Source organism: Notechis scutatus, chromosome 3, assembly GCF_049901735.1.
Source record: "Notechis scutatus isolate UNSWTSFEM ecotype Mainland chromosome 3, rNotScu1.2, whole genome shotgun sequence".
Lineage (NCBI taxonomy): Eukaryota > Metazoa > Chordata > Lepidosauria > Squamata > Elapidae > Notechis > Notechis scutatus.
Genome location: NC_142011.1, coordinates 106,809,105 through 106,834,734, shown reverse-complemented (window position 1 = coordinate 106,834,734; position 25,630 = coordinate 106,809,105). Strand labels below are relative to the sequence as shown.

General features: G+C 36.0%; 1 protein-coding gene across 1 annotated transcript in view; it reads left to right on the top strand.

Annotated features, from left to right (window-relative positions):
- PAPPA2 (pappalysin 2) overlaps positions 1-25,630 on the top strand; it is a 169,967-nt gene that overhangs the window by 122,634 nt on the left and 21,703 nt on the right. Inside the window, exons 17-20 of the mRNA XM_087960905.1 lie at positions 14,577-14,745; positions 16,279-16,411; positions 19,686-19,795; positions 23,080-23,151. Of these exons, the coding sequence (XP_087817031.1) occupies positions 14,577-14,745; positions 16,279-16,411; positions 19,686-19,795; positions 23,080-23,151 (484 nt within the window). The remainder of the gene's footprint in view (positions 1-14,576; positions 14,746-16,278; positions 16,412-19,685; positions 19,796-23,079; positions 23,152-25,630) is intronic.

Here is a 25,630-nt window from a genome sequence, read left to right as displayed (position 1 = left end):
GCAGTTTGTTCATAATATATCGTTTCAATGGCTTGAATGAATTTTTTACCAAAGCCCATTTGTTCCAATTGCAATAACATAAATTGCCAACTCACATTGTCGAAGGCTTTTTGTGCGTCTAAAACCATCAAAGCCATTTGCTTCTCAGGATGTGTCTCATAGTATTCCAGAGTATCCAAAATGATTCTCACATTGTCTTTGATTTGTCTCTTTGGTAGGAATCCATTTTGATCAATATGGATAAAGTTATTTAAGTATCTTTTTAGTCTTTCTGCCAAGATTGAAGCAAATATTTTATAGTCTGAATTTAATAGGGATATAGGTCTGTAATTTTTAACTTGCTGCAGGCCTATCCTCCTTTGGTATAAGTGTAATGTATGCTTCTGTCCATGTTTTGGGTATTTTTTTCTTTAACATAACTTCGTTCATAACTTCTAATAGGTGAAGATTCAGTATTTCCTGAAAGGTCTTGTAAAATTCCACTGGTAAGCCATCTGGACCTGGTGCTTTTCCAACATTCTCTTTTTTTAAAGCTTCTGTTAATTCCATCATTGTTATATTCCCTTCTAGCATTGTTTCAATATCTTTAGGTATCTGAGGTAAGCTCGCTTTCTGTAAATATTGCTTGACTTTTTCTTCTTGAATATTCTCTTGAAAATACAATTTCCCATAGTAATCTTGTATAATTTTTTTCTTCTCCTCATTTCCATAACATGTATGTCCTTCTTCATTTATTCATTGGCTAATTCTTCTTGATTCTCTCTCCTTTCTCAATTTATAGGCTAGCCATCTGCCTGGTTTATTTGCATCGTCAAAATAATTCTGTTTAGCGTTTTTAATTTTTTGTGCTAGTTCCTCTTTTTCCATTAGTCCCATTTTATGTTTAATTATATCCATTTTATTTTTAATGTCTTTTTTTTCCCCGGGGACTTCTGTAAGTCTTTTTCCAGTCTTTTATAGTCATCCTCTAATGTCTTAAATGTCTTTTTCTGTTTTCTGTTTCTTCTCCTAGTATAATCTATTATCAAGCATCTTGTGTAGGCCTTCATCGTGTCCCAGAGGTTCTGTAGAGATGTATCCTCTTTCCTATTTTCTTTAAAGTAGAAAGCAAGTTCTTTCTCTATTTTCTGTTTAAAGTCTTTTTCTTTTAATATTGTACTATTTAAGGTCCATCTGGATCTCCTCTTGTATCCTCTCCAAGTAACTGTCACTGGGTTATGATCTGCCCAAGTGCTTGTTTCTATTTCGATCTCTCGTATATTAGCCAGTAGTTCTGCTGACATCCATGTCATGTCTATTCTAGACCATGAAACATGTCTGTTTGAGTAAAAGGTATATTGCTTACTCTCCACATTTCTCTCTCTCCAAACATCTTTTAAATTGAATTCTTCTGTTGTTTGAAAGAAGGATTTTGGTAATATCTTTCTAGCTTCCTTTGTTGATTTCTGCGTTTTGTAATCCAACCGATCATTAACTATTCCACTAAGATCTCCCATCATACAAATATTAACATAGTCCAATTCAATTATTTTCATATGTAATTTCCTGTAAAATTCTTCTTGGTTATCATTCGGAACATAAATTGCAATTAAAAGTGTTTTGACGTTATTGTCCATTATTTCCACCATCAAAATCCTTCCATCGTCATCTGTGTAAATTAATTCTGCCAAAATTGTGTCTTTAATATATAAAACCACACCTCTTTTTTAGATTGTGCCAGCGATATAAATAATTTCCCTAATTTTTTTTTGTTTAAGTATATATTCATGTTGTTTTTTAATATGTACTTCTTGTAAGCAAATTATATCAAATTTCAATTTCTCTAGTTTATGAAATACTTCGCTTCTTTTAGTAGCCAAATTAAGTCCATTTATGTTAATCGTAATCAATTTTCTTTCATCCATGTTAAGCTTTGTGAGGGGGTTTTATTACTCTAGTAGGTCTTAATTCTCATTGCTCTCTGGGTACACCACCTATTGCACCTTCTTCTTTCCCTTTTTCAATTACTGCTATGCACTCCTCTTGGAATTCAATTAGTGTCTCTTAAGAGGAAGAGATTTCAAGGAAGTATAGTAGTCTGCTGGTATGATCACATTGTTTTCAATTTGTAGAAGAACAAAGAGCTTACTTTCTTGCAATCCCTTTCTCTCCGATCAGTCTACTCTTTGAGGGGGCGGAGGAGAGGGAAAAAAAACAGGACAGGCACAGGAAAACAGGTACTGACTATAAGAAATATTCATAGAATTCCACTTCCCTTTGATCCTGATTAATATAATACATTTCATAATATAATTCATATTAAAATACTGATTTTCAATATGCCTTATGAATCTTTTCGGTGACAAAATCACTAAAAAGTACTTTTCCCTTTCATGAATTGCAATGACTATGGAAAATAAAGTTTATGGTATTTGACTGAGGGATGCTGTGAAGGTCCTAAATCAGGGGTGTCAAACTCATAGCCCACGGGATGGATGCGTCACGGGCTGGCAACGCCCACCCCCAGTTTAGCAAAAGGAGGAAAAGTCACGATATGTCATGTGATGACAACGTGATGACGTGAGTTTGACACCCGTGCCCTAAATGGTCATGAAGTGTAATTTTTTCACCATTGTCATAGCTTTCAACAGCTGCTGAATGAATGGTTGGTAATTGAGGACTACCTATATAGGCAGAGCATATAACTCTTCTATTGAACTATTGGCTGTCTTTTCTGGCTTAAAATAAGGCTAATTTACAAACGACAGAATTGCAATAGTTAAAAAGATATTGTTTCTTAGGTAATAAAATTTACATTACTCATCATAAATAATAATATATTATTGCTTAAATATAAACATAAATATAATCATTGAGTTTGGTACATAAGTTCTTTCCCTTAAGTCTATTAGTTAGGGAATGAATCTGTATCTCTATCTTGTTTACTATCACCACATTTGGTTCAGTTTCTTTGAGAACTTAATTCTTTTTATTAACTTTTAAATATTTGCCAAGTCCAGTTCACAGACTTGTCATCTGAGAACTCAGAAATATGCATGTTCATATTTTAAGAGTCAGATTTGGCTGGGTGTTTTTTGAAATCATTGTTGACTCCTGGCGTCTGCCTGGACAAGTCTCTACAATTTTTTTGACAAGGTTTTGGGGAAGTGATTTGCCATTGCCTCCTTCCTAAGGCTGTGAGAGAGTGACCAGCCCAAAGTCACCAAGCTGGCTTTGTGCCTAAGGTGGGACTAAAATTGTTTCTAGCCCAGTGCATTAATCACTACACAAACTGACTCTAGAGACAGAATAATAGCTAAAGGCAAGATAAATATTGACAGTGGTTCACACGGTTAAACTAAATGTGCTGTTTATGGATCCCTGCTTGTCTGCGGTCTGTCTATCATCTGGCCTTTTCCCTTGAAAACTTCTCTTCACATTCACCCTCTGTCTCTCTTTTCTTTCTTGATGAAAGCAAGGAAGATGTCTGATTGCTTTCATATCCCCAGTTGTCCCAGTAGGCATCCTATTATCCAAACAGGACAACTGAATGAGTTAAATTTCAAAAAAGTAAAAAGAGGTGAATGGCAAGTAGGAAATAAAACAGCAGAGTAGAGACTGAAAAACTTTCAGAAAGGCCATGGTGGGTGAATTAGGATATAACTAGGATGGTCAAAATGTAGTTTGGCAGTAAGATGTCTAACATTAAATGGAAATGCATGCAGACTGTTTCATGTTTTTGCACCAAAAAAATTCCAGGGAATGTGCCAAATAAGCCCATTTTTCTGTCAAATAGCTACATTCCAAATTATGAAAATAATATTCATAAATAATAATAATATTTTGTTTTTACAAAATAAACCTGCTCATTTGGCATGATTTTGTTGAAGGTGTCTGAATCCTGCCAATACCATACAAAGTTACAGATCAAATGAGGATTTGGTCACTGTATTTCTTGCCTTGGCTGTTATAGCAAGGGAGGCTTAATTTTACAGCACTGAAGGATAATCCTAGATGCAAAATGTACAAAGGCACCTCCCTTAACATAATGTGTACAATCAAGCAGAAAAGATGTGGGCAAAATAAAAGTGATGACTATGGAACAATCGTAAAATCAATTAGTTTTTAGCTATATCATGCTTTATAGCTAAAAAGGAAAAACAGCCAAAGAAGTTGGGGACAGAAATTCTAGTTCTTGAAGAATGCAAGTGTTTTACAATGCCAATTCAATTGCAACATTTTCTTTAACCAACCTACCAACATTTTTCTTTAAATAACGTATTAAGATCTTTGGTATTTTATCCAGAAATATTAATCCAATGGGCATTCATGAATTTTCAGGAAATGACCAAATCATAATTGGCCAGAATTTAAAATATTAAAGAATGTTGCTCCATTCCCCCCACCCCAAACCTTTAAGGCAATTTTTTAATCTTGCAAACTTTGTCCTTGCATATCCACAGATTTGGCTTTATATTGTATAAGAGTAAAAACTCTATAGCCTCAGTGGACATCTTGCTTTTTTAGAATTCCTGTATGAATCCAGGTGTATGTTCTCACCAGGTGAATATGATTAAATGGCTATAGACTCACAATACCTTCAATCCAGACTAACAGCACACAATTGCAGTGTTCCCACAACATGGTATGGATGAACAATTATACTTTATTATGTCATAATGTTATAGTACACTATATAAACCAGACTAAAACAGTGGCTTGGCTCATACCTTGCTGAATTATTCAAACTTTTTTTAGCCCTAATCTAGCATGTGAGATGAAGCTGACCATTTCGTTCTTGTTCGTGAATGAATAAGGAGCTTATAGAAGGCATACCGTGGATCAGATGGTGCAAATTCTAATTCCTGTTAATGTTTTGTCTCTCTTAATGGGAATGCTAGGACTGTTATTTAAGATTTTCTTTTAAAGTAGCCTAACTGTGAAGACCCAAGAGTTTGATTCAAAGTAAAACAAATCCTAGAATTTAGATTAACAGACCTTAATGCAATATATGTAAAACAAAAGCAAACAGTAATTTAAAGCAGCTTCGGTTTTCATCTCCTTTATACTTGTAGACTTAAAGTTTGAGCTAGCAGTCTATGTCTGTTTTCCATCTGCTCTGTGTTCCTATTTCTATGGTGGCATCAGCCTTTGGATTTAAACAGATGGCTGTAATGATGTGGATTTTGTTCACAACTCTATCAGAACTAAACTTTTTTGATCTAATTATTTGTTATCAAGTGTTCTGTTTACTGGCCAGCAATATTTAAACATGAAATAAACCAAAAATAATTTGTCAATTTAGCAAGTATCTCTATGGAATGAACATAAATTGAGCATAAATTTGGAAAAGAAAAACAAAAGCACTGGCTTCCAACATTTTTCAGACCAATAGAATGCTGAACAAAGTAAAATTAGTGCCTTAACTTTTTTTTTTAGTAAATTCTAGTCATTTCTACAACAACTAATTAGCAAGTCCAACAGTCAAGATTTTCTTCAGCCTCAAGCATGAAATCTAGAAGCGGTTTTCAGGTAGAAACAAAACTAGATATATTGTTTTCTCTGATTAAAACAGTTAATTTTGCAATCTCTTCTAACTTCATCACTTTGTCCATTCATTCTTCCATCAAGGGGATTGATGATGTATCTTTTTTGCACATAAGGAATTCTCACTGTAGTCAATCTATACCAGGACAAAGATCTTTTTTTCAAGTTCCTTGTCTAAAAGGAAGTCTAATGTTTAACTTTTAAATCCTAAAAGGAAAATATCTTTTTAATTTCACATTCATTTTTTAACAATTCTCAGTTAAAATATAAATCTGCCCCCAATATTTATTTGCAAAGAAATATTGGCGGCAGATTTACAAGTCCATCCAAGATGATAAAAAGTTCCTTCTTTGCAGTTACATTTGCAACATACATTTGAGAAACCTTTATACATCTTTGACAATTTATCAGGTATTCGATATCAACAATATATAACTTTGTAAAAGTGTTGTTTTAAATTATAGTTCAGAGTAAATTTTAGATGAATTTGTCCACATGTTTTCCCATTGCTCAAGCATCATATTATAGCCAAAGTTTTTTGCCTATTGAATCATACAATTTTTCACATATTTATAAATCTTGGCAATAATATGTTCTTTAACACACAATAAAATTTCAAATTCACATTTTACAGATTCAAACCCATACCATTTTTGTTTAGATTTCTTTCAGTTGTAAATACATAAGTCATTGACAGATACCGCCTTCTGAATTCAACTGTTCTTTTGGCTTGAGATTAGACAGAGATTGTGGCATGTAGAAACACTTGAAAAAATCTATGTAATTTTATTTAACTCTTCATTGGAACATTGTTTAATTGTTTGCCAAAACATATATGCAAAATATATTTCCATTCTATATGTTTTACTGTACATTTATATATATATTACTATTTACAAATGACAGGTGTTGACCTTTTGACAAAAATGACATTGTCTATTTTTGCCTAACTCTATCATTAAGGGAAGGAATCTTGCCATACATCACATTTTCCCAGCATGAAAACTGCCTCACTCCCACATGTGACAGAATATTGCCTGATAATTTTGTTCTTCTGGTGAAGAATTAGATGTAAGTATTAAAGTTTTAACCACACACTGAGAACTGGTGACAGAATTAGATACAATCAGAGAGATCAGTTGTATTAAAATCCAATTTCCTATTGACTACATTTCTTTCTTTTTCCTGCTTTGTTGCTTGGAATAATTGAATCTCCTGCTCTGACAGATCATGTTAGTTTAGGGGCTAATTTATTGCCCTCTTTCTTGGCACTCAGTTCTGGCCAATGTTACATCCATTTGGAAAATAGCCAGCCATTTGCTGTATGGGTTGTTATGTTTTCAAAATTGATCTTGAGGCCTGTGTATCAAACACAGCCTCATACATCATCTTGTGGCTTCCATTATTACTCTTTCAGTGTTGGATGGATTTTTAAAACTATTTGATTTTTGTTTTGGCTCCATTGCTAATCCTAAATAATGTCTGTTTTTAGGATCAGAAGAAATGCTAATGGCTCTGTTACAAAATAATATTTAGAGTGAGTTTTAAAAATCTTGTTCCCACTTCCTTTCTTAGCCTTATTGCTTGATCTTTTCTTGGTGCCTCTCAGTAAATTGGATGCCAAGTTGGCTATGTGAGCAGATGCTTAATTCCTCTGCACACACATGGACACACACAATGTTTTAGGGTTAGGTAAGGACACATAGATTTTTCAGGCACCTGGTGATTTTCTTTAGAGGATTTTGCTAAGGATTATTGTGTCAGAGTGAGCTGCATAGAATAATTCCTGCATCGCTTTACTTTATGTACTAAATTACCAGACATTGTAAACTAACTTCTTTTTGTTGTTTGATAAATAAACTTACTTACTGTTGGCTGCTAAGTAGTGATATACTCTGCTCAATAAGAAACTGGCTATTTAAATGAAGACAAAGGGAAATAAGTGGTTGTTTTGTAGAACTGGCAAATAACAGTTTTGATGAACAGCAGTTTGTTGGATACTAAGTTAGCTCTAAAGGCAATCTCTAGAAGGGCTGAATGCTAATTTTTCCCTATTCAGTCTATTACCAAATAAATAAATAAATAAATATTGTATATACTTTACTGTACAGACAAATAATTCCTCCAGTGATTGTTCTTGAAATTTCCAGGTCAGTGGGAAGTACAAAGTATTGTTTCCTTCCACCTTGGATCTACCACTACAGCACAATGTTCTATTTTCTAGAGCTACTACTGTATTGAGATTACTAAACCAGTGTTCATGAGATAACTAATAATATAGTACTTCACTAGTGCTACTGGCAGGCTTGCCCCAGCTTGGACATTTAGGGGGGGAAACCCTTGAGTACTTTTGTAGTAAAAGGTATCCTATTACTAAAGTCAAGTGGTTACAACATAAGCAAAGCTAGACCTGAATATTTCCTCATAAACCCTGCTCTTTTCCCTTTCTCCCTTACCCTCCCCCATTAACCAGTGCACGGTGTCCAATAGTATTCAAATTTGTTGTTTTGGCAATAGTGTTGAGGTTTGGTGCCTCTTTGATTGGATTTCACATTCCATTCTCACACTCATGTCCTTGGATCTGCTGGTCTGTTCTGGATTGGCCCGTGTTTTATGGCAGGATGCTAGCAAAGTGAAGTAGGCTGCCGCATTTATGATAGCAGACCTGATAGCTACAGTCCCTGCTGCTTTCCTGGGTTTTGTGTGTTTTGTGTGTGTGTGTGTGTGTGTGATTTCTTCCAGTTTTCTTGCCTGATCAAAACAATCAAAGTCTGACTTACTTGTAGATATATTTACACAGGGTGGATATATCTTGTCATCAATATGCTATGCTAGTCACAAAGGGAATTGGGCAAGCTGTGGATCTGCTGCACGACAGAAGTAAAGGCTAAGCTTAGAGTTGAAAGGAAGAACACAGATAATTTGCTTCAAGGACTTTCTGTTTGCCTTGCCTTGAAAGGAAACATTGAAGGCTGGCTTGGAAACAGAGATACTTGAGGAGTTTGATCTTTGTGAGTTCCAATAGAAACTGCCCCTTACAGGCTAACGAGCCCATTGGAATGTCGCTCTCTTTCTGATTCTGCTCTTCTCCAAGTGTTGCTGCTCAGTGTTTGGCTCAGAAATCCATATCAATTTATTTTTTAAAAACTTGGCAGTTGAATTTGGGAATGGAATTGACCTCTGTCCTCTGGAATCAAGTGGTTTAAATTCATTCTGAAAGAAAAAAAAGAGTGAACTCAAGCAAAAATATCCTAGATTGGAAATGAATCCATGCATTTCTACTGATGGTGTGTGTATTTTAAGATCTCACGTATATCAGTGTCCATTTATCTTCTTTGATGTTTCATTGTCATGGAAACAGAACTAGGAAAGAACTACAGGGTCAACTAGTGGTGACATCTGCATCTCCAGAAAAAGTGTTTCAGATAAGTTTCTTTCTGGTTTCATACTTCTCAGTGGAACTTTTAAAACTTTTCCAGTCCTATCTACTGAATTTCCCTACCTTCTGTTGTACTCCCATTGTGAAATGTTTACTATCTAAGATGTAAGGACACAGAAATCATTTCCCCATAGTATTGTGTGGATGTTGCTGCATACAGACGAAACAAAACCAGTGCACAGGTGCAAAGAATTCATTTTTTTAGTAACTCCATGTCTCCCTCTTGCGTGCTTTTACTGGAGATACAACTAGTCAAGTATTTTATTTTTCAAAGTGGCCAATAATATATTTTGGAATTTTCACAGTGCAATATAAAATTATTTCTTCTCACCAAGTATTTGGTGCTGTGAACATACTTAAAAAAAAAAATCTGGACTGCCAGATTAAAATGAATGCAGCATCCTATACCCTTCTGAAGCTTATCAATGCAATTTCTTGTATATTTTATATCTTGGACATTCAGTAGCACCTATCCTAAGGAATAGAGAGTGGGTAATAATTGTTGATGGATTTATTCTTTATAAATCTGTAAAAACCTTCTAAGCCAGTGGTTATGACTACATCTTGTGATAACAATTTCAGTAAATTGAGTAGAGAATTAATTCCCCTTTTCCTGCCAATCAGATTTCATTAGGAATTTATGTATAGTCACAACCATAACCAAAACCTAATTTTGGAAATTTAGCGCTTACAAAAAAAATGGTTCGGAAGGGGAAATCGGCCACAGGGAAAAATTGTTTTGGTCAGAACCTGATTTGGTCATGGTCTTCTCCAAGCGTTCTTCTCCAGCGTTCGTGATCAGAGGTTCTACTGTATTGACTTTATGAAACAGGAGAATCAAAATCTCTCTATCCACATAAGTGTCTCCTCTGCCTCCTCAAAACCTAGTTTTGAAAGTCCACTAGAAAAAAGCTGTTGAAAAACAATTAAATAGATAAAGTTGACATGTTTCCCATGTTTCATTAAAAATGTGTATTCACAGTTATATAAGTTGTAGAGTAACATCTCAGAGCAGAAGAAATAGTTGAATATAATGGTAAATCATATGTGCTGAGTATTTGGTGTTTATTATTCATGATACAACTAGTCATATATTATCATCTGCTATCTAGAATCAAAAAACAGATTATGATTTTTGTTTGGGGTTTTAAGGAGCAGGACAAACCAGGAATTTTTGGTTTTTGGTTAGTTTCTAGTTAGTTTATTTCTCTTGGGTAATAGTGAAAAGGTAGTACTTCTCAGGAGTAATATTGAGTTGCTCAACAGTTCTGCTTTATTTTTATATCCATAATAGACCCCACATAGGTCCTATACCAAGATCTAAATCTGTAAACGAAATGAAGAGATATCTGAAGGGATTTCTATTTTCTATTTTAATTTCCTATTCTTATTTATACCAAAGTGAGGCAATGATAAATCTGTAGTTTAAAGGTTTTATTTTAAAAATTACAACAAATTATGTAGCACATGAAAAGACACAGTTAGACGATCACATATATTTTGATCTTAAAATATCAGATTAGCAGCTAGAGCAAAAGGCATTGCTACTTGCTTTCATCAGCTTCAAGAATCAAGGAATTTCCTGCTTTCTATCCAGAGAAGGTGACAATTCAAAGCTGAATAGCTCAATGAAGAGCTGTCTGGGGAGCTTATAAATTGTGGAATCTGGATTAGGAAGAGATCAATTGTTTTAATAGTTCAAATTATTAAAAGGCAATAAAAGCAAAAGTATGTTTTTCTTGCAATACCTATTTTTTTTACATTTTATGGTTAATAACTACCGTGTTTATTATAATAATGTAAACTGTTGCTTATTGCTCTTCAAAAACCATAATTCACTATCTGAAGATGGTTATATAGTCAGTGAGCAGATGTCTTTAATTACATCCACCGAAGAGCTGCTGTTTATCATCATCTTTCAGGGCTTCATAGCCAGGCCTTCACCAGGTCAGAGTGCTTCTGGGCTGTCCTCCTTCGTAATGCATTATATAAGACTTTGACAAGACTAAGAGAGTGAACGGACAGCTTTCCCACCCCTTTTCCTAGTATAAAGTAAAGCAATATTGTTTCAGCAGCACAAGTTGTTGTTTCTGTATTTCTTTTTATTTTTATTTTCTGGCAACATTACCTCTTTTCTTTACCAGAGAGATATTAACATGCTGGACAGAATTCAGAGAAAAGCCACAAAAATGACAAAGAGCTGGAGAGAGAGTAACTTCACAGAGGCCTCTGTGCCAAGCCAAAACTGTATAGTTTCAGGATGATGAAGAGAAAGGGGCACAGGAACTGGCTGTATGCTTCCAAATGGATTTGAATATGAATCAGAGAAGGGGGCCTTGTTAGGGAAGTTGCAAAGTGGAATTGTTTCCTTGTGGGAGAGACTGTGAGAGGCCGGAGAAGCCTGAGGCTGAAGCAGGGCAAGCAAGTATTCTTTTGCATTATAGGGAACATTGGGGCACAACCAGAGGTGGTATATTCAGCAGGTTCTGACCGGTTCTGGAGAACCGGTAGTGGAAATTTTGAGTAGTTCGGAGAACTGGCAGATACCACCTCTGATACCTTTTACGGTATCCTTCCCCTGCCACGCTCACCAAGCCATGGCCACCGAACCAGTAGTAAAAAAAATTGAACCCCATCACTGGGCACAACATACCTGGCTGTGCTCCTGGCGAAATAATCATGCATCTGTACAATTCAGAAGCTGATATTCCTCCCCTTAAAATAATGCTTTGATCCAAATGAAAAAGTTGATGCTCAGGTGTGTAAAGTTTTATTTTCTAAATTATATATATCACTTCAAAATACTTTATTTTGATTTGGTAGGCATGATTACTACATTTGATTATGCCAACAAATTCTGCAAATATTGCAGTGTTTAAGGTGTTGCACTTCTGTGTCGGAGTCACTATATATTCTTTTCCTAAAATAAAATCAATCCACATTTTCCAAAAGTATCGGAGTGCAAGTTCAGAGAAATCATGCAGATCAAATGTTGTTTGTAAGCAAAATCGTTTAGCACAATACAAGGTTACTGCTGTTTAAAATAACTATGCATCAAAATGTACTGTTAGAAAATAAAATTCAAGTTAACAAGACATTGTTGGTTTGCTAATTTCCAAGTGCCAATGAAAGATTAGCATTTTTTCTGATACATTGTTTTGTGCTTCTGAGTGACATACTAAGAGTTTTCAGTCCTAAAAAGAGCTGGATTGAATTAAAGCTTATTTAATTTTAATGTTTCTATGTACTTGATGTCTCTTTGCAGTTACATTAAACATTACATTATGGATCAAATTTGACATCAGCTCCAGAGACTTGCCAAAAGTTTATGCTTCAGGTTATCTTCTTTTATGCCAGCCTAAAATCTCTTTGTAGAACTAAACCATTTTTTCTCACATCCTACTATAATTGGCATCTTAATTTTTTGTATTATTTTTGCTACTGAGAGCATAAAAGTCTTGCATGACCTTTCAATAAGTTATTGGGAAGGAGGGCAAAGTTTCCCTACTATTCAGAGAAAGTAGACCGTGTTTTTTTTTCACCCAAGTTTTGAAAGACTTTTCAATTATTATTATTTTTTAGCACATAAACAGATCATGGAGCTCTGAACTCAGTGTGATTTTAGGATAATAGCCTCACTGGCTGACACTGAGTCTGACTGAGTCTTGGAATGCTCAGTTTGGGTATTCAAGTCTTCCAGTGCTCCCTGCCTGGTAGATCTTTGCCAGCACCAATTTGTGCTTCCATTGTGCTGCTACTTAGATGCCTTCACATGCTAAATATCCTTGTTTTCCCTCTCTGTGGTATGTTTTCAAATGAATCACAAGGAAGTAGACAATTGTGGTATCTTGCTCATGTTCCATTACCATTTTTTCTTTCTTTTCTCACTGCTTTCTAATTTCCCATGTTTCTTGCTTCATCTTTTTGCAGACCGTTGAAGCATCAGCATGCAACTATTTCTAGTACATCGACTCCTTCCTTTCTTTTATTTTTTTGGCTAAGACTTAAGTCACCTTGCAAATAAACTTTTATTTATTTTACTAATAAAGTTCATTTTTCAAGAGAAGTTCTTAACGTCATTCCTGTCACTCCTATATACTTTATGATAGCATGCTATTACTTATATCAAAATGTCTAAAAACGTGTGCTGTGCACCTATGGAGTTTGATAAGCATGCTGATTTATATTTTCCATCAAAATATAGCAGGGCTGCAATGCAAAGACATGTTCCAAATTCTCCAGTTGCTGTTTACTCAGAGAGCTTATTCTTACAAATGTGGAAAAATAACCTTGGTTATCAGAAGAGACCTGTGCTTTGCAAATGAAGTGTGGAATAAAAATATGCTAAATAAATAGGCTGTTCAGATGGTTATGGTGTGGCAGTACAGCAGTGTCTTCCAGAAATAAACAGCCATGTTCAGAACATATCCTTGGAGGCTGTGTAATTTCTTAATAGAGCTGAAAAAAACAGAAAAACCACAGGAAAGAATTTACTAAGGAGGGGCCCAAGATGCTGATTCTAAGATATTTTTGTCTACCTGCCTGAAGTAACCTGTCTAGATCAGGGGTCGCCAACCTTTTGGACCTCAGGGACCACCAAACTCATAATTTTAGAACCCAGGGACCACTAACTAGTTCTGTGGGTGTGGCCTAATTTGTGGGTGTGGCTTGGTGGTCATGTGACTGGCTGGGCATGGCTTGTATGTAAATATTATAAATACTTATATAAATATTGAATTTTTTATAAAAAGAAGAGCAACTTTTACCCAAAATCAGGCAAAGCAGGCAGGCAGATTGAGTTGCTCACAGAATCACAGATTCATTCAGAAATCTATCTGTCTGCCATTGGCTAGCTCAGTCTGTCACATAAAATTTGCTTGCAAGCAAACTCACAAAATTAACTCACAACACACCATGTATGTAAATATTGAATTTTTTATTAAAAAAAAGCAACTTTTATCCATCAGGCAAAGCAGGCAGATTGAGTTGCTCACAGAATCATTCAGTGATCTATCTATCTGCCATTGGCTAGCTCAGTCTCTCAAATTTGCTTGCCGTGAGTCTGCACTGAATTTTCTTGCAAGCAAACCTTCAGTCCTAAGAGAGGTTTGGCTGTGCTTAGCTGGAAAGCAAGAAATCCAACCATTTCCTGTTTCCTAGCTAATCTAAATCTCCCGACACAGCAGAACAGGTGATGGTCGGAAAAAGGAAAAATAGCAACTTAGCAGACAAGTTTGCTGGGTAAGGAGTGAGTGGGCGGGGAGGGTTCCCGCGGGCCATGTGGGCTGAGCAGCCTTGTGTTTCTGTGCAGTCTGGATTAATTGCTTTGGGGGGAGTGCTCTGGGGGTGAGATTTCTCTGTGGCCCACCAAAATTTTCTCATGGCCCACCAGTGGGCCGCGGCCCACCGGTTGGTGACCGCTGGTCTAGATAGCAGAGGGGAGGAGAAGGTGGACTAAACAGGATAATTTTTAGTATTTGATCAACAGAAGACTGGAATATGAATTCCAAAAGTCATCACAAAATACTGAGATTGGCTTAATTTTGGGAACTGTTTTGATACAGAGTTGCAATGATGTAACCACTTCCTCTTTTGTTTTTTAAATCCCCAGAACATTTTTGAATATTCACTGCCTTGAAACTGGCTTCTGGGAGGAAGGGAGCTGTGTTCCTGTGGTTTGTAAACCGCCCCCACCAGTCTTTGAAGGGATGTACAACTGCACCAATGGCTTTGAGCTTGACAGTCGGTGTGTTCTTAGCTGTGGTCCACAGAGTAAGACGGTAAAGACAACTTTATGGTCAGTTTGCAAATAGGTCAGGTTTCCATTGGATTGTGAGACTGAATCTTGACCCACATAGTAGCTCCAGCTTCAGTTTTACCAAATGTTGATTGCCATATTTTGCTCTGCTTGCTGGCACCTCTTGAATTTGGTTTTATTATGTAATAAAAAGAGAATGACCAGGCCTGTCCAGCAGAATTTATTTTCCTGCTCCTTCCACGAATTCCTTATAAAAATCATGCCATTGTATGATTAATGAATATAAAAATACCAGTAGCCCTTGTTTACCAACTGCCATTCAAATTTATGACATTGAGACCTGGGCCTAGCATGTTTTTTTTTTGGTCTTCCCTCCCCTTGTAGATCAGAGAGTTTGGATGGAAGGAGGGAAAGGAAGGAAGGAAAGGAAGGAAAGGAAGGAAGGAAGGAAGGAAGGAAGGAAGGAAGGAAGGAAGGAAGGAAGGAAGGAAGGAAGGAAGGAATCACAAGAGAGAAAGCAGGCACACAATGCGCATCGAAAGGTGATCCTTGGGGCTGGGATCTGCAAATGTGCTATTCATACAGCCCAGTATATTCCCCACTGTGTGCCTACTTGTTCTGTTACCCCTCCAATCACACTGTTCTACTGGTGGGGTGGGGAGTGGAAAAACTCCAAAACAGTTCAGACACAGGAAAGATTGCCTACAAAAATCACTTGAGGTCCCCCCCCCACCCATTCCCAAAATGGAGAGATTATAGAGGAAGGGATTACAAGAAAGTAAGCTGGCATACAATGGGGACTACACTGAACTATCTGTGTAGTGTGTTTATGGCTGCCAGTGCCAGTGCATTACTTTTGATGTGTATTCCTCATTGTGTGCCTGCTTAATCTCTTGTAATCTCTTTCTCTATAATTAATGTAAATGCATTAATTCCCTTCTTGCTAATTATCCCATTGCAAATGGTGAGGGGTGGGGAAAACAAAAATTGCAGTCCCATGATTTTCCAATTAGCAACCATTTCATTAAGTAATGGAGTTGTCAGTTCCAATTTGTGATCACTAAAGGACAGCCTACATTTATTTTCCTTAATTTTGAATACATACTAAATGTTAAATCTCCATGGATTACATCAATATGTGTGTTGGAAGACTGAAGAATACATAACACTTGTTCAAAAATCTTACATTAGAAGATATTTGAGGGACTTCCAGTAAACACCATGGCGAACTGATATCCCTAAACAGAGGGATAACATTATGGCTGAAATCAGCATCTGAACACTGGTCCAGACTGCCAAACTCTCTCATGAAAAAGGGGAGATCACAAAATTACTTAAATGTACTCTGGATACTGGTTTTTTTGTGAAGGGAGAAACCAACATTTTTGCAATTAGCTTGAGATCAGCAGGAATCACAGGATTCCATCGAAGTTATAACCATTAATGTAACCTATATGGACTATACGGGTGACATTGACTATAGTGAATATGGTAACAAAGAGGGACTGTAACTTCTGTACAGTTTATGAATTAATCTGGTTCTGGTATGTTTCAGCTTTCCATTCTTTGCACTAAAAATGGCTTGTGGACAGAAGAATTTAAATTGTGTGAAGAATTGCAGGGAGAGTGTGCACCGCCACAGGAGATTAATTCAGTGGAATACAAGTGTGAGCAAGGTTATAGAATTGGTAAGGTATACAGTTTCTGATCATCCCATTAACCTAAACTCTCCTATTAAGTTCTTTGCAGATCTGTGGAACAGATTATTTTTAAGGCTTCAGTTTTTAATTTTATTTTTTAAAATTAAGGGTATATGCTGTTTACATTTTATGTCACTGTGAGAGAGGCTGTATATAAATTAAATAAATATTTGTAGCATATCTCCGTTTTCTTTCTATTTGAACTTTCTATTGCTCTTTTAAAATGAAATATTCTCCATAGACATTTATATTTGCAAAATATATGAGTGTTTAATATGAGTGAGGCTGTAACACAAACAGAGCAGAGCAATCCTAATAGAAGCAAGAAAAGTATTTATATTTTTCTTTTTCCAATGTAATGTTCAGGTATTCACAAGTAAGTCCCAAAGACAAACAACAAAAACATATTTCTCTCTTAGATTCATATTAAATATTTACTCTAGAAGCCAGAAAGAATGGATGGTATTGTTGATTGAAAAAGAGTTTATGTAATTCTCAAAAGGAAAAAAAAATGAAAAGGGTACACAGCCTGATCCTTACTCATGTCTCCCAACTGTAAACTGTATTCTTAAATCAAATAGTATTAAACCTCTGAGTTTTCCTTCACTGAGATTAAGCTGATGAAAAAACATCTTCCTATCCCTGAAGAGGCTTTTCCAGGAGATTAGTACATGCAAAAGAGTCTTAAATATAAAAGAAGAATTCATTATTCATAAAGTCTGGAAAGATTAATAGAGCTGAGAAGCTTGTTGTGATTTGTTAAGTTATCAGAAGGTGACTTTGGGAAAGAAGACCAACACTATATCAACCATAAAAAATGATGAATCTTTATTTAGTGTACAAAAAGAAGAAAGAAAAATAAAAACTAAGGAGAAAAAGTAGAAAGAAATGTTGTTTTTAATCATTAAGTCTTCTTCCAATAGAATATTGATCAGTTTTGCCATTATGTCAGTAAAGATATAGTTAATGGCATCAGAAAAAAGAGTATCCAAGATAATAAAATCAATAGCCAACCCTTTTAAAACATAATCTGGGATATGCTGTAAGCATGTAAAGAAACTTCTGTTGAATTAATATTATCTTAAGATCATAATAAACTTAACATTGATTAACTGACTTAGGGTAATGCCATCTAATGATTATGTGTTGATGTTTTTCTAGCCATGCTTCTAGATTTTTCAAACAGTTGAAATTGAAGTTGACAAAGAATGAATAGCTGCAATAAATACCATAACTTTGAAACCTATACTCTGTGATATTTAACAGTCCATTAATTATTAATGGATTTAAATAATCCATTAACCATGGATTTTTAATCTAGGCTAATTTTATTCTTTGCATATAACTGATATACATTTCCAATACTCCTGTTAAAAATACTGTAGAATTTAAATAATCTAAAATGCTTTTCCATATTTATAACAAATCAGGAGTTGTACATGAAGCTAGTGTATCTGGATCAAACCATAAAATTAAAACAAATGTTTTAATTGAACATATTGCCATTGCACAAGTTTTAATTGAAGGGTCCCTGGTGCTCTCTGAGCTTGCTTGTTTTCATTATCCAAACTAGGTAACATCAACAGTGCTACAATAGTCACAGATAGAACAATAACAGATAGAAATCTCTTATTTCCTACCTGTTTTCATCTGAATAAGATCAACTTTTTGTTTCTGTGCCATGATCTTCCATTATCTGCTTTGCAGCCTTTCATGCTGAAGTTACAATTACAGTTTTTCCTAAAAAGGAAATCAGGCCCATTGTACCCAGAGAGAGTCTTGATTTTGACCACTTACATCCCAAAGTAATGAAGGTTAATATGTATACCCACTAATAAAGCTGAATGCCTGTAAAATTAAAAGCTTCTCATCATGTCCATAATTTAGATAAAGGAAATCTAGAGGTTAGTCCTCCCCTTAAACTTTCTTAATGTTAAATTACTTAAACTACATTAAAGATGGAATTCCTCTGAGTAAATAGATTAGTCTTTATTTTGCAAATAATTTTACTAAATGTTATACGGAAAAAGAGTAAAAGTCAATTAAAACCACCAAAATTACAAGCAGAAAACTGCAAAAAGAGTGAGTGGGCGAGTGAAGGGGTAAAAAAGGGGAAAGGAAAAAAAGAATTAACTTCACAGCTAGTAAAAACAATTTTAATAGCTTACCATTGTCTCTACAAAAAAAAAAAAGAATAAAATGAACTTTCTTCTCCTCACAACTCATCCCTTAACTGAGGTAAAATCAAAATGCTACATCCACCATCTTTGTCAGCAAACGTCCAGTAAAGGCAACCATATAATTGTTTTTTTCTTTTAATCTCAGTCCAACATGCCAATGTTATAAATCTTCCCTGATTTTTAAAAAATATTCTTTAAACCCCTTCAAAAAAAAAGTCACACAGGTAATTTGCTGCTTGTCAATATTTCAAAGCTTCAAAATGGTGCCTGTTCACTGAGGGCTTTCAAAAGCTTGTAAAGTCTTTGGGTTCTTCTGTAGCAAAAATTATTTGAGGTTTCCAAAGAACAGAGCATGTTCACACAGAGAATTATATAGGATGAGTGGTGGTGGTGAGGAGTTAATACTGTGCACATGCAACTTTTGCAGTGCAGCACATTTTGCTTTTTTTTTTTTTTTTTTTGCTTAGACATTTACTTCTTCCAGATTGTCAAATGTAAACATTGTAGGTGGCAAAAGAAAGCAATGTGGCAGGGGACAACTTTAGTTACAGCTAATAACTGCGGTGGGGTGGGGCAGAGGGGGAAAATAGCATCCTAAATCCTGGGAGATTATGTATGTATGTATGTATGTATGTATGTATGTATGTATGTATGTATGTATGGTATTCAGCTCTGTTCGGGTATTTTCCCACGTCATTATAGTTGTGCTTTTAAAGTTGTAGCAACGTTTCGGTCGCTACAACTTTAAAAGCACAACTATAATGATGTGGGAAAATACCCGAACAGAGCTGAATACCATACATATAAATACCCGCGAAAACTTAAGAAAACATATATATATAAGCTCCAACCAAGCAACCTAGATTTTCTCTCTCTTCCTCTTGCTTTTTCTAAATAAAAAATTCTCACAATTGTTGATGAATTTTGAAAGTACCAGAGCAGTAAGTACCAGAGCAGTCCTTATGTTCTCAAATTGGAGAGCATGCAAATCTTTATTTGGCATTTGGCCTTTGGCATTTGCACATTTCTCGATGGATATTATAATCTGCTACTTCTCTCTCTCCCTTTTTGTCTTGTGCCAGGGGCTTCATGCACACCTTCCTGTCTGTTTCTACCTAGAGATCCTGTGACATTGCCTGAAAATGTCACAACTGATACCATGGATCACAGACTGAAACCTACCAAAGTCCAGGTAAAAAGAAGGGGAAATGCTGCAACTTTGAAAGAGGAATATATTAGCTTTTAGTCTGCTCACCTAGAACTGTGGAAAGTGCTGATCTAAGGTTATAGTTTCTTCAGTGATCTGATGTACATTTCCATCTTATAGTCCAGTTTCATTAGGAAAGCTATGAGAGTGATGAGCGAGTATGACTAGGAGCAAAAAACACACAGAAAAGGAAGTTATTTTTGAAAAGAGCTAAAAGAGTTATGATGTGCAAAACTCATCTTCCTCCTTCCTCTGACTGCAGCTTGGATTTCTAATTAAAGGGGCAAGCTTTTTCTTCATGCTTACTTAGACATTTCCTCTTACCTCTCTCATTTTGGGGGATTCTAACATTTTTAATATTTAAAAAAGGAGGCTTCATTATGAACAATCATCATGAACTGGAAAATCAAAGCTACATTTTTATCTGGGGGGAGGGATGTAAATTATTGTTTCCCTTTTTAAGAAATCCAATTTAGACCTTGTGTTTGAAAAAACATAGGTGTAGCTCCAGAGGGTAGATTTGGCCATAAAGTATAGGTAACAACCAGTAATGTTATTGTCACCTCGTGGTCATCTGGGCAGCAAACAAATTTAATAAATAAATATTCTGTTGTTCTGTTTTTGACATGTAAGAGTAATGACATCCCAACAAACTAGACCTAAGCTACATAGATCAAGACCACTGCTGTAACAGCTCTAGTAACAGAATCTGAATGTGACAATGTCAACATGGGGAAGTCAAAACGTTACAGCCCCCACTGTGAGGGAGATGGGCAGTTTCTAAATGTGATAAATAGAATACTAACTCTTATGGCAATATAGTGCTTTGAGATCATTGCTTTTTATAATCCATGATGAAGTTATTATGGAACAAGCATCCAACAAGACTAGGAGTGGGAAAAGCCAACAATGAAGTATTAATGGCTGGAAACAATTGGAATATAGTTTTAAGAACTTCACTTAATCATGATTTTTAAATAAGGAATATAGACATATCAAACACCGTTCATGCTTGGATGATGCTTGGGAAAATACACTGGTTGAGTCTTTGCCTGGCATTCTTTCCAGCTCTTTCTGGGAAGAAGAAATGCATAGGTACAGAGAGAAAAAATAGGAAAAATGATCTGGAAACATCTGTGGAGTATCTGTTTGCATTCTAAGTTATCATGATACACTCTGGTTTTGTTACCCTGAATCTTGACTCTGTTGTTTAGCTTTTTTCTAGTTGCATTCTTATCCCTCTCAGTGGAGTGGCTAAAATACCTCAGATGTTATCATTCTGTTGCTTCATCTAACTTGAGTTTGCCTGAAAATGAAATAGAAGATTGTATTTTTAAATGGTATTTAAAAACATTTTTTTAAAAACCAAATCAAGTTGTTATGGAGCTGAATACGATTATCTATCTTTTACCCAATATTATCTTTCTCCTCATGGGAATTTTCAGGATTATCTAAGTTTCATTTCTTTAGACACCGTTGTGTGTTCTATTATATAAACCCTGCAATTGTGCTGCTTGTTATGTTCAAACGGGAAAAGGGTATCTATGCCCCTTTAAGGTCTGTAATTCTGAAGTGGAATGCTCTTGAGTTGATTTTCTCCTATTGTTGGTTTTTTTGTGAAATGTTTTCCCTTCCAGCTGAAAACCCCTTGCTACATAAAAGTGTTCTCCTGGGAATAGGGAAACAGAAAAGAGAGTAATATAGGCAGGAGGTTTTGTTATTGTGAAACTAAATTATTCCCATTGCCAGGAGCTGTCGCTAAACATAATTCTCTTTTTTGTTAATTTCTTGATCCTTCTGTATATTTTCAAATCACTTCTCTTCCTCGATTTGATGGTCGACTGGATGTTCTGTGAACTTTAATGGCATTGTTGAATCATTGTCTCCAAGAGGTATCTGCCATACAGATCAGGGTGAAGTAGAAAGAACAGTGAAGTGGATTAGGGACCTGGGCTTAGATTGATTGGGGTCAAGCAGACTGAAATCTGCCAACTGGAGTCATCAACTATAAACGCAGTAATCTAAATGTATTTATACTTCATTCAAAGAAGCAAAAATAGTTACGTATGTGAGTCTACATTTGTTCACTTCATTATATGGAAACAAGCTGGGTCTTTTCAAGAAAAACCCATAAATAAGTTGAATACAGTGAGAACGGGGTGCTTCAGAAATGTTTGTGACAAAACAAGAAGAGATAATAGTCAAGAATGAATTAGTGTTGAGTGAAGGAGGATGAATACAGAAGGGTATATATGTCGAGAGGAATTGTTTATATAGAGCAAATGAACAGGAATTAAATTGTGGAGAACAATGGTGGCAGGCTACAGGTTCGGCCCGGTTCAACTGAACAGCTGAACGGTAGTAAAACAAAGCCTCCGATCAGCTGAGAGGAGGAAGAAAAAGCCTCCGACATCCAGATGGGAGGTTAAAAGATCGAAAATCGTGTGGGAGGGTCACTCCTAGCTTTTTGTTTCTTCATCCGCCCAGCTGATTGGCTTGATCGGTGCGCGCGCGTTAGGGCACAATCACCCCCTACTGGTGAAGATATGAAAGATTGAAAAAGTTGTGGTTGGACTGAGTTCATGAGATCCTCAAAAACAGAGAATTGATAATTCCAAAGAAGAAAAGAATATATAAAAAAGGTAAATGGAGATGGTAAGAGCAAGGATGCAAGGATGCTAGAATGCTTAAAAAGCAAGGATGCTTTTCAGTATAGAAAAATATGGAAGGATATAGTGAATAGTATAAACTAGTTTTAGCTATGTTTCTTTTTCTTGTCTCAGGGCTTTAACCTGCTTGGTTTAGAATTTCACTACATATTTCCATCATATATAGAGTAACCTTGATATTATAGCAGTGAGGTAAATTAACATAAATGCTTCTACAATACTTATCAAAAAGTATAGGCATGTTTTTAGGTTAGCTAAGGACAATATTATTTTCTTTGTTTTGTGGGGATTGATAGGTTTAAAAGTCAAATATTTTTATTAACATCTTTCAATGATAAGCCTGCATATACTATATAAGGTTCACAAATCAAGATTTTTTTTTTTAGAAAAAGGATGATGCAAAACCTAAAATTATCTGGAATCAAAATTCTTTACCATATAGGAGATTGTGTATATAATTTGTAATTCCATTTGCACAAAATCTTTAACATTACATAGAATATAATATATCTTTGGTGACATAAGATATATATCATCAATAATTTTTTTGCTTGCTGTTATCCTCTTGACTAACGCAAAACTCTTTTTATCTCTCTTCAGAGTATCGTATGTACTGGAAGACTGGAATGGTATCCTAACCCAAAATCTATTCATTGTATTATTTCTTGTGAGGTAAGAAATATTCTGTCTGTCTGTTTCTCTCCTCCCCCCCCTCCCACTTTCTCTGTCTTCCTCTATCATATGCCAAAGGGAAAAACCATTGTGCTTTTGTGCAAACCCCCCCCCCCATTTGTCTCTAATCATCTCTTTCAGAATTGATTTTATTTAGATGTTTTGTATATAATGTACTTTATTGTACTCAGAAGGATCTTTAATTTGCTGTGTCCTTTTTATTGCCACTCAATTGTAAATTGGGATTATTGTCACCAGTTCCCAACTTTTGAGAACGTACCCTGTGTAATCAATACACATAGAGAGAGTCCGTTATGTATAATTCAATTTAAGCAATTCAGGAAGGATGCAGTCACTAGGAGAGGCTTTTCCACTGTGAGGGATTCAATTAGTCTAGGCGCTTCGAGAGGTGGGTCACTAGCCATTTAGTATGACCAACTCCAGTGATATTCACCAGATTGGACTCAGGGTTTAGAGTTCAAAAGTGTTTGTCATGTTTATACAGGAACTTGATCAACAGGCTTCCTAACAGTTTTCTTGAGACCTCAGTTGTAACTTCCAAAGAGTGAGGCTTTTAAAACTGACTTGATTAAAGCCTGTCAGCTGTCAGTGGTAGCTTTATCCACTTTACTATTCAGGAGGGCCTTAGAGATTAAACATTGTAGTGTAGAGCTCTTCAATATTCCTACAAATGTAGAATGAATGAACGAATGCCCCAAATGTTGATCTAACCACTTTGAAGGGAGAACTGTCAAAGCCACAAAATGGTTGCTGGGCGGTACTTTTTACATCCCTGAGCTTGATCTAAAGATGTAGCAGAAATGTCTTCTGTAGTTATCAAACAAATAGTTCCTCTTCAGACTGAAAATAAATCAATTTTCTACTGTTCCTGTAATCCATATGGAAGAAGAAATCTGACTTTTGGTGTACAGGTAGTCCTTGACCGCATTCAGCCTAAAAATTATGTTGTTAAGTGAATCCTGCCGCATTTTTCTACCTTTCTTGCCACAGTTGTTAAGTGAATCACTGCAACTGTTAAGTTAGGAACGCGGTTTTTAAGTGGCTTCCCCATTGACTTTGCTTGTCAGAAAGTCACAAAACATGATCACTGACCCTGGGACACTGCAGCCATTTTAAATATAAGTCAATTGTAAAGCATCTGAATTTTGATCACATGACCATGGGGATGTTGCAATGGTTGTGTGAAAAATGGTCATGAGCAGTAGTGGGATTCAAAATTTTTTGCTACTGGTTCTGTGTGCATAGCTTATTTGGTGGGCACGGCTTAGGGTCACGTGACTGGGTGGGCATGTCTTAGTGCCATGTGACAGGTGGTCATGTGACTGGGTGGTCGTGTGACTGGGTGGGCATGGCTTGGTCATCATGTGACTGGGTGGGCCTGGCTTGGTGGTCACATGACTGGCTGTGTGGCTTGGTAGTTATGTGACTGGGTGGGTGTGGCCAACTCAATGTCACTAAAGTCAAGAGGTGCCTCGCCTGGCTTCTCCCCTCCCAGCCATTCCTTGTCACACCCAGCCTCAACTTATCAATAGTTCTGTAAAAATGTGGTTCACCTTTTTTTGAGTTTATTATCTACATACTATAGATGTACTTTCATGGACCACTGAAAGGAGGAAATGGCTCACATGCTTTGTCCAAGAGGGTGATAGGCAACAGGCTTTTAGGGGGCTGCTAGAAAGAGGGTGGAGGCAATGTACTTTCCAAAGCACCAGAAGGATAGAAACTGAACACAGAGAGAAGCAACCTAAAAGTAAGGAGAAACTTCCTGAGAGTGAGAACAATTAACCAGTGGAACTGCCTGTCTCCAGAAGTTCTGGGTGCTCCAACACTGGAAGTTTTTAACAAAAGACTGGAGAGCCATTTCTCTGAAATGGTATAGAGCTCCCTCCAAGGCCCCTTCTAAGTGTTATTCTGTTATTCTAACACCTTTCCCAGGACCTCTATTCAGACTTTGGCATCCTCAGAGTTTTCCTGCCTGAGCAGGGGACCTCCATAGTCCCTTTCAACTCTGTTAAACACACCTGTATTTATGCTCTGGACTATTGACATGTAAACCCTGAAAAATACCTGGGCAAAAGAAAGGCAGTAAAATCACTCCAGGTGTAGGGACAGTGCAAAATATTAATATATGATAAATAATGGAACAATTAAAAATAATAGCACAGAGTTTTCTCTCCCCCCCTTCTTCTTTCTTTCTCTCTCTCTTTCTTTCTCCCCTTTCTTTCTTTCTTTCTTTCTTTCTTTCTTTCTTTCTTTCTTTCTTTCTTTCTTTCTTTCTTTCTTTCTTTCTTTCTTTCTTTCTTTCTTCTCTCTCTCTCTCTCTCCTTCTCTCTCTCCCTTCTCTTTCTTGCTCTTTCTTCTTTCTTTCTTTCTTTCTTTCTTTCTTTCTTTCTTTCTTTCTTTCTTTCTTTCTTTCGTTCTTTCTTTCTTTCTTTCTTTCTTTCTTTCTTTCTTTCCT